The sequence below is a fragment of the Oncorhynchus clarkii genome, chromosome 33, assembly GCF_045791955.1.
Source record: "Oncorhynchus clarkii lewisi isolate Uvic-CL-2024 chromosome 33, UVic_Ocla_1.0, whole genome shotgun sequence".
In the NCBI taxonomy this organism is placed as follows: Eukaryota; Metazoa; Chordata; class Actinopteri; order Salmoniformes; family Salmonidae; genus Oncorhynchus; species Oncorhynchus clarkii.
Genome location: NC_092179.1, coordinates 37461989 through 37472145, shown reverse-complemented (window position 1 = coordinate 37472145; position 10157 = coordinate 37461989). Strand labels below are relative to the sequence as shown.

The 10157-nt window shown below is 52.3% G+C and overlaps 1 protein-coding gene across 4 annotated transcripts in view; it reads left to right on the top strand.

Annotated features, from left to right (window-relative positions):
* The window catches only part of LOC139392568 (methionine-R-sulfoxide reductase B3, mitochondrial-like), a 43490-nt gene that overhangs the window by 16545 nt on the left and 16788 nt on the right, over positions 1 to 10157 (top strand). For all 4 annotated transcript variants that reach the window (XM_071140615.1, XM_071140614.1, XM_071140618.1 and 1 more), the window contains one exon: positions 9065 to 9173. In XM_071140615.1, the coding sequence (XP_070996716.1) occupies positions 9065 to 9173 (109 nt within the window). The remainder of the gene's footprint in view (positions 1 to 9064; positions 9174 to 10157) is intronic.

The window sequence follows — 10157 nt, the reverse complement described above, 5'->3', positions numbered from 1 at the left end:
CCGCACTGACGCTCTGCTCGGTCTGGCTCCACACAGAGACCGCACTGACGCTCTGCTCGGTCTGGCTCCACACAGAGACCACACTGACGCTCTGCTCGGTCTGGCTCCACACAGAGACCGCACTGACGCTCTGCTCGGTCTGGCTCCACACAGAGACCGCACTGACGCTCTGCTCGGTCTGGCTCCACACAGAGACCGCACTGACGCTCTGCTCGGTCTGGCTCCACACAGAGACCGCACTGACGCTCTGCTCGGTCTGGCTCCACACAGAGACCGCACTGACGCTCTGCTCGGTCTGGCTCAACACAGAGACCGCACTGACGCTCTGCTCGGTCTGGCTCAACACAGAGACCACACTGACGCTCTGCTCGGTCTGGCTCAACACAGAGACCACACTGACGCTCTGCTCGGTCTGGCTCAACACAGAGACACTGACGCTCTGCTCGGTCTGGCTGCACACAGAGACCACACTGACGCTCTGCTCGGTCTGGCTCCACACAGAGACCACACTGACGCTCTGCTCGGTCTGGCTCCACACAGAGACCACACTGACGCTCTGCTCGGTCTGGCTCCACACAGAGACCACACTGACGCTCTGCTCGGTCTGGCTCCACATAGAGACCACACTGACGCTCTGCTCGGTCTGGCTCCACACAGAGACCACACTGACGCTCTGCTCGGTCTGGCTCCACACAGAGACCACACTGACGCTCTGCTCGGTCTGGCTCCACACAGAGACCGCACTGACGCTCTGCTCGGTCTGGCTCCACACAGAGACCACACTGACGCTCTGCTCGGTCTGGCTCCACACAGAGACCACACTGACGCTCTGCTCGGTCTGGCTCAACACAGAGACCACACTGACGCTCTGCTCGGTCTGGCTCCACACAGAGACCACACTGACGCTCTGCTCGGTCTGGCTCCACACAGAGACCACACTGACGCTCTGCTTGGTCTGGCTCCACACAGAGACCGCACTGACGCTCTGCTCGGTCTGGCTCCACACAGAGACCACACTGACGCTCTGCTTGGTCTGGCTCCACACAGAGACTGTTTGGGTTGGGAGAACCACCTAGAAGGAGGGAGAGATGGAGGGGGGAGAGAGAGGGAGAGAGATGGTGGAAAAGGAGGGAAAGACAGACAGGTGGACGGAGGGAGGGAGGGAGAGATGGAGGAGAGAGAGAGAGAGACCGATGGTGGAAAAGGAGGGAGAGACAGACAGGTGGACGGAGGGAGGGAGGGAGAGATGGAGGAGAGAGAGAGAGAGACCGATGGTGGAAAAGGAGGGAGAGACAGACAGGCGGGAGGGAGGGAGAGATGGAGGGAGGGAGGGAGAGAGAGATGGGGGGAGAGAGACAGATGGTGGAAAAGGAGGGGGAGAGAGGGAGGGAGAGAGAGAGATAAAAAAGAAGAAGGTCGAATGAGAAGCCATAAGTTTGACAAGTTAAAATAAGCAAGCGGGGGTAGCAGAGAACAAACCTTGCTTACAATTAGGAAACAATATTTACACTTGAGGTTGAAAAGCCAGGAAGTCTGAGAAATGGGCTAATTTGGAAGGTTGACCCCCAGCTACATCAGAGCAGGGACCAGGCTACAGTCACAGGGGATGCATTCCAGGGGTCCTCCCTAATGGCACCCTATTCCCTATATAGTGCACTACTTTTGACCAGAACCTATGGCACCCTATTCCCTATATAGTGCACTACTATTGACCAGAGTCCTATGGCACCCTATTCCCTATATAGTGCACTACTTTTGACCAGAACCTATGGCACCCTATTCCCTATATAGTGCACTACTATTGACCAGAGTCCTATGGAACCCTATTCCCTATATAGTGCACTACTATTGACCAGAGTCATATGGAACCCTATTCCCTATATAGTGCACTACTTTTGACCAGAACCTATGGCACCCTATGGTGCCCTTAGAGGCCACATTCCAAGACGAGTTCTTTATTGGCTCTCAGAAGACACATGGAAACAGTGGTAGTTTCCCTCATTCACTTTCATCTCGGTAGGACCTCGTCCTTTGGGGCGGCAGGTAGCTTAGTGGTTAGAGCATTGGGCCAGTAACCAAAAGGTTGCTAGATCGAATCCCCGATCTCTCGAATCTCCGAGCTGACAACGTACAAATCTGTCGTTCTGCCCCTGAACAGGCAGTTAACCCGCTGTTCCTAGGCCGTCATTGAAAATAAGAATTTGTTCTTAACTGACTTGCCTAGTTAAATGAAGGTAAAATGTTTTAATTCACTACACCCCTTCCCAAAAAACAGAGGGAGGGAGTACACCATCCCCCCTTACCCCACTCAGTCAGTCAGTCAGTAGGAGGGCACCCTCTACCATCCCCTTACCTCACACAGTCAGTCAGTAGGAGAGTACCCTCTACCATCCCCTTACCTCACACACAGTCAGTCAGTCAGTAGGAGAGTACCCTCTACCATCCCCTTACCTCACACAGTCAGTCAGTAGGAGAGTACCCTCTACCATCCCCTTACCTCACACAGTCAGTCAGTCAGTAGGAGAGTACCCTCTACCATCCCCTTACCTCGCAGTCAGTCAGTAGGAGAGTACCCTCTACCATCCCCTTACCTCGCAGTCAGTCAGTAGGAGAGTACCCTCTACCATCCCCTTACCTCACACAGTCAGTCAGTAGGAGAGTACCCTCTACCATCCCCTTACCTCACACAGTCAGTCAGTAGGAGAGTACCCTCTACCATCCCCTTACCTCACACACAGTCAGTCAGTAGGAGAGTACCCTCTACCATCCCCTTACCTCACACACAGTCAGTCAGTAGGAGAGTACCCTCTACCATCCCCTTACCTCACACAGTCAGTCAGTAGGAGAGTACCCTCTACCATCCCCCCTTACCTCACACAGTCAGTCAGTAGGAGAGTACCCTCTACCATCCCCTTACCTCACACAGTCAGTCAGTCAGTAGGAGAGTACCCTCTACCATCCCCCCTTACCTCACACAGTCAGTCAGTCAGTAGGAGAGTACCCTCTACCATCCCCTTACCTCACACACAGTCAGTCAGTAGGAGAGTACCCTCTACCATCCCCTTACCTCACACTGTCAGTCAGTCAGTAGGAGAGTACCCTCTACCATCCCCTTACCTCACACAGTCAGTCAGTAGGAGAGTACCCTCTACCATCCCCTTACCTCACACGGTCAGTCAGTCAGTAGGAGAGTACCCTCTACCATCCCCTTACCTCGCAGTCAGTCAGTAGGAGAGTACCCTCTACCATCCCCTTACCTCACACAGTCAGTCAGTCAGTAGGAGAGTACCCTCTACCATCCCCTTACCTCACACAGTCAGTCAGTCAGTAGGAGAGTACCCTCTACCATCCCCTTACCTCGCAGTCAGTCAGTAGGAGAGTACCCTCTACCATCCCCTTACCTCGCAGTCAGTCAGTAGGAGAGTACCCTCTACCATCCCCTTACCTCACACAGTCAGTCAGTAGGAGAGTACCCTCTACCATCCCCTTACCTCACAGTCAGTCAGTAGGAGAGTACCCTCTACCATCCCCTTACCTCACACACAGTCAGTCAGTAGGAGAGTACCCTCTACCATCCCCTTACCTCACACACAGTCAGTCAGTAGGAGAGTACCCTCTACCATCCCCTTACCTCACACAGTCAGTCAGTAGGAGAGTACCCTCTACCATCCCCTTACCTCACACAGTCAGTCAGTAGGAGAGTACCCTCTACCATCCCCTTACCTCACACAGTCAGTCAGTCAGTAGGAGAGTACCCTCTACCATCCCCTTACCTCACACAGTCAGTCAGTCAGTAGGAGAGTACCCTCTACCATCCCCTTACCTCACACAGTCAGTCAGTCAGTAGGAGAGTACCCTCTACCATCCCCCCTTACCTCACACACACAGTCAGTCAGTAGGAGAGTACCCTCTACCATCCCCTTACCTCACACACAGTCAGTCAGTAGGAGAGTACCCTCTACCATCCCCTTACCTCACACAGTCAGTCAGTAGGAGAGTACCCTCTACCATCCCCTTACCTCACACAGTCAGTCAGTCGTGGAAGAACATGGAGGCTGTCCTGTTTCAGTTTAAACCAACATTCCACACACACACACACACACACACACACACACACACACACACACACACACACACACACACACACACACACACCCCCTTCCTAGTTCACCCCCTTGTGCGTAAAAAGTAACTTTCCCCCCACAGGACATAGAAAAGTGGGCATCAATGGAGTCCATTCACTTCCCTGCCTTTTAACGTCCCCTTGTATTTTCTCCATTCATATGGTTTCAATCTAACAGGCAGGAATTCTCCACATAGTCCACATGAGAAGACCCCCCCCCCCCCCTCCCCTCCCTCCCAAACCACACACACACACACCTCCTCCCCAAAACCTGAAACGGGAACGACCTCACCGGCAGCCAGATTCCTGCTCCGCACGGGGAAAATCCCAACGTTCCAGAAATGGAAAAACAAAGTTACTTCCTTTTTTAAAGAAACGACAATGGTTACCGACGCCCCGGCAGCACACTACGGCTGCATTCAAAACGCCATTTACTGTTCCCCGTGTAGCGCCCATAAAGGCGTCGTCATGCTTCCCATTCGGAAAAAAAAGTTGTGAAATGTTTGTGCTCATATTATGACAATGATTGCGTGACGTTTTTTGTTGTTATCGGGCTTCGTCAAGGGCCGTTTCGTACACACTTCTTTCCCCTCTCGAAGCAAGTCGGAAGTTCAGGAGCTGAAGTCGACACCCCTTTGTCATGTCATTGGTCAACAGTATGGATTCTTCAATGAACTGTCATGTCGTTGGTCAACAGAATGGATTCTTCAATGAACTGTCATGTCGTTGGTCAACAGACTGGATTCTTCAATGAACTGTCATGTCTCGTTGGTCAACAGACTGGATTCTTCAATGAACTGCATGTCGTTGGTCAACAGAATGGATTCTTCAATGAACTGTCATGTCGTTGGTCAACAGAATGGATTCTTCAATGAACTGTCATGTCGTTGGTCAACAGAATGGATTCTTCAATTAACTGTTTGTCATTCAACGATAGACTAATTGTTTTCACGATCATTTTTTTTCCACTTGAGAAAATACTGCAGCAAACTGTTTTAGATATAAAATTGTGCGACTAAGATCTTCGTTAAAATGAATGACAGATTTCTTGTTACTCAACATGACCAAAAGTATGTGGACACCTGCTTGTCCAACATCTCATTACAACATCTTGGGCATTAATACGGAGTTGGCCCCGCCCCTTTGCTGCTATAACAGCCTCCACTCTTCTGGGGAGGCTTTCCACTAGATATTGGAACATTGCTGCTATAACAGCCTCCACTCTTCTGGGAAGGCTTTCCACTAGATGTTGGAACATTGCTGTGGGGACTTGCTTCCATTCAGCCACAAAAGCATTAGTGAGGTCGGGCACTGATGTTGGGCGATTTAGGCCTGGCTCGTAGTCGGCGTTCCAAATCATCCCAAAGGTGTTCGGTGAGGGTTGAGGTCAGGGTTCTGTGCAGGCCAGTCAAGTTCTTCCACACTGATCTCGAAAAAATAATTTCTGTACGGACCTCGCTTTGTTCACTGTATGGGCCTCCGCTTCATGCTGAAACAGGAAAGAACCCTCCCCAAACTGTTGCCACAAAGTTGGAAGCACAGAATCGTCTAGAATGTCATTGTACGCTGTAGCGTTAAGATTTTCCCTTCACTGGAACTAAGGGGCCGGAACCATGAAAAACAGCCCCAGACCATTATTCCTCCTCCACCGAACTTTACAGTTGGCACTATGCATTGGGGCTGGTAGTGTTCTCCTGGCATCCGCCAAACCCAGTTTCGTCCGTCGGACTGCCAGATGGTGAAGCGTGACTCATCACTCCGGAGAATATGTTTCCACTGGCTTTACCTCCCTCCAGCCGACGCTCGGCGTAGCGCATGGTGATCTTAGGCTTGTGTGCGGCTGCTCGGGCCATGGAAACCCATTTTCATGAAGCTCCCGACGAACAGTTATTGTGCTGAAGTGGCTTCCAGAGGCAGTTTGGAACTCGGTAGTGAGTGTTGCAACCGAGGACAGATTATTTTTACGCGCTTCAGCACTCGGCGGTCCCGTTCTGTGAGCTTGTGTGGCCTACCACTTCACAGCTGAGCCGTTGTTGCTCCTAGACGTTTCCACTTCACAATAACAGCACACAGTTGACCGGAACAGCTCTAGCAAGGCAGAAATCTGACAAACGGACTTATTGGAAAGGTGGCATCTTATGCCGGTGCCACGTTGAAAGGACGTTCTACTGCCAATGTTTGTCTATGGAGATTACATGGCCGTGTGCCCGATTTTATACACCTGTCAGCAACAGGTGTGGCTGAAATAGCCAAATCCACTAATTTGAAGGGGTGTCCACATACACTATACACAAAAGTGTCTTAGAATAATTGTGACTATGTTGAGGAAGTGTATACTGGCTAAGGCGTGTCAAGATGGACAAAACCGTACTATTGTCTCTTTTTTTCTCATTTTTCAAGCAAAGGTCTTTTTTTAAGGGACTGTGGCGAGCACGCTTGTTTGGTTGGATAAGGCACCAGCCGAACCGAAGCATGTGGGAGCCTTAAGACTCTGGTCTAAAGTAGTGCACTTTGTAGGGAATAGGGTCCTGGTCTAAAGTAGTGCACTATGTAGGGAATAGGGCCCTGGTCTAAAGTAGTGAACTAAATAGGGAATAGGGTGCCATTTTGAGATGCAACCCTACTAAGGACTCAGCAGTGATTTCCTTGCAGAAGAAGGCTGTGACGATGGTGATGGTGATCGATGGAGGAAATGAAGGAGGGGGAATGTGACGGCATCATACAATGTTAGGAAATTACCATCCAGTTTCAGCCTGTCATTATAAACCTGCAGTCAGCGACGTCTCCTTAACAAAATGGCGTACTGATGGACATCTAGCTCCCCTGTCCCGCCTCTCATCTAGCTCCCCTGTCCCGCCTCTCATCTAGCTCCCCTGTCCCGCCCCCTGTCCCGCCTCTCATCTAGCTGTCCCGCCTCTCCTAGTCCCCTGTCCCGCCTCTCATCTAGCTCCCCTGTCCCGCCTCTCATCTAGCTCCCCTGTCCCGCCTCTCATCTAGCTCCCCTGTCCCGCCTCTCATCTAGCTCCCCTGTCCCGCCTCTCATCTAGCTCTCCCTAGTCCCCTGTCCCGCCTCTCATCTAGCTCCCCTGTTCCCGCCTCTCATCTAGCTCCATCTGTCCCCTGTCCCGCCTCTCATCTAGCTCCCCTGTCCCCTGTCCCGCCTCTCTCTAGCTCCCCTGCCCCGCCTCATCTAGCTCCCTCCTCCCTAGTCCCCTGTTGCCCCGCCTCTCATCTAGTCCCTCCTCTCATCTAGCTCCCTGTCCCTCCTCTCATCTAGCTCCCCTGTCCCCTGGTCCCGCCTCTCATCTAGCTCCCGCCTCCCTGTCCCGCCTCTCATCTAGCTCTCCTGTCCCCTGTCCCTCCTCTCATCTAGTCCCTCCTCCCTAGCTCCCCTGCCCCGCCTCTCATCTAGCTCCCCCTGTCCCCTGTCCCTCCTCTCATCTAGCTCCCCTGGTCCCGCCTCTCATCTAGCTCCCCTGTCCCGCCTCTCATCTAGCTCCCCTGCCCCGCCTCTCATCTAGCTCCCCTGTCCCCTGTCCCGCCTCTCATCTAGCTCCCCTGTCCCGCCTCTCATCTAGTTCCGCCTCTCATCTAGCTCCCCTGTCCCGCCTCTCATCTAGCTCCCCTGTCCTGCCTCTCATCTAGCTCCCCTGTCCCTCCTCTCATCTAGCTCCCCTGTCCCGCATCTCATCTAGCTCCCCTGTCCCGCATCTCATCTAGCTCCCCTGTCCCTCTCATCTAGCTCCCCTGTCCCCCCTCTCATCTAGCTCCCCTGTCCCCCTCTCATCTAGCTCCCCTGTCCCCTGTCCCGCCTCTCATCTAGCTCCCCTGCCTCTCATCTAGCCCCTGTCCCTCCTCTCATCTAGCTCCCCTGTCCCTCCTCTCATCTAGCTCCCCTGTCCCGCCTCTCATCTAGCTCCCCTGTCCCCTGTCCCTCCTCTCATCTAGCTCCCCTGTCCCTCCTCTCATCTAGCTCCCCTGTCCCTAGCTCCCCTGTCCTCTCATCTAGCTCCCCTGTCCCGCCTCTCATCTAGCTCCCCTGTCCCCGCCTCTCATCTAGCTCCCCTGTCCCGCCTCTCATCTAGCTCCCCTGTCCCCTGTCCCGCCTCTCATCTAGCTCCCCTGGTCCCGTAGCTCCCGTCCCTCTCATCTAGCTCCCCTGTCATCTCGGGTTAACCCAGAACTGAAACCTTGAGTACATTTGGGGTCACAAGCGTTGACTTTTACATATTCTCTGTCCACTACCTAGACTTTTTACCTAGACTATATTTGAGTTGTTAGCTTTGTGGAATCAGTCTGGTCTGCTCCAGGACATGCTTTGGCTGTAGCACCCCCCCCCCCCCCCCCCCCCACACACACACACACACTAACTGTAGAGAAGTCATGATCAATGCAAAAACAGTGGTCAGTTCCAGGCAAGAGTGAAGTAATTACAATCTAAAAACCTAAGTTTTCATTCACACCTCCCCACTCAGTCCCCTTATACTAAATTGTATGACATTTAGTTTAATGTTGATGAAGTGATGAACGTGTGCTCGTCTTGCCTGGAACCTGAGTGATATGAGAGCAGTGCCTGAGCATCTTGTTTAGACAGGGAGTGTGATGAGTAGCTAGGGTCCTGAGTTTCTCCTGACCTGGGAAAACTCCTGGCCCTAGTGGTGATGATTTATAAATAATGATGAGGGACTAGTAAAGGCAGAAGGGGTCAGGGGGGAGACAGAACGGAGGAGACGCACCATCCCTCACCACCCCTCCCTCCTCCTGACCACAGTCGTGGTTCTGAGACCCTCCCCCTGACCACAGTAGTGGTTCTGAGACCCTCCCCCTGACCACAGTAGTGGTTCTGAGACCCTCCCCCTGACCACAGTAGTGGTTCTGAGACCCTCCCCCTGACCACAGTAGTGGTTCTGAGACCTTAACTCTTCCCTTCTCCTCCTATAGGAACCTGCCGGACCAAGAAGACATGGCCCAGGTCCTTCTCTCAGGAGGAGCTGAAGAAACGTCTCTCCCCCATTCAGTTCCATGTCACCCAGGAGAAAGGAACAGAGAGGTATAGCCCCTAGAAACCCCCCCCTTCCCCAAAGCCTACAGTATGGGACCCCCAAAGCCTACAGTATAGGGACCACCAAAGCCTACAGTATAGAAACCCCCAAAGCCTACAGTATGGGACCCCCAAAGCCTACAGTATGGGACCCCCAAAGCCTACAGTATAGGGACCCCCAAAGCCTACAGTATAGAAACCCCCAAAGCCTACACTATAGGGACCCCCAAAGCCTACAGTATAGGGACCCCACAAGCCTACAGTATAGGGACCCCCAAAGCCTACAGTAAAGGGACCCCCAAAGCCTACAGTATAGAAACCACCAAAGCCTACAGTATAGGGACCCCCAAAGCCTACAGTATAGGGACCCCCAAAGCCTACACTATAGGGACCCCAAAAGTCTACAGCCTACAGTGCATTTGGAAAGTATTCAGACCCCTTGACATTTTGTTACGTTACAGCCTGATTCTAAAATGGGTTAAATAGTTGTTTTCCCCCCATCTACACACGATACCCCACAATGACATCACAATACCCCATAATGACATCACAATACCCCACAATGACATCACACTACCCCACAATGACATCACACTACCCCACAATGACATCACACTACCCAACAATGACATCACACTACCCCACAATGACATCACACTACCCCACAATGACATCACACTACCCCACAATGACATCACACTACCCCACAATGACATCACACTACCCCACAATGACATCACACTACCCCACAATGACATCACACTACCCCACAATGACATCACACTACCCCACAATGACATCACACTACCCCACAATGACATCACAATACCCCCACAATGACATCACAATACCCCACAATGACATCACAATACTCCACAATGACATCACACTACCCCACAATGACATCACAATACCCCACAATGACATCACAATACCCCACAATGACATCACAATACCCCCACAATGACATCACAATACCCCCACAATGACATC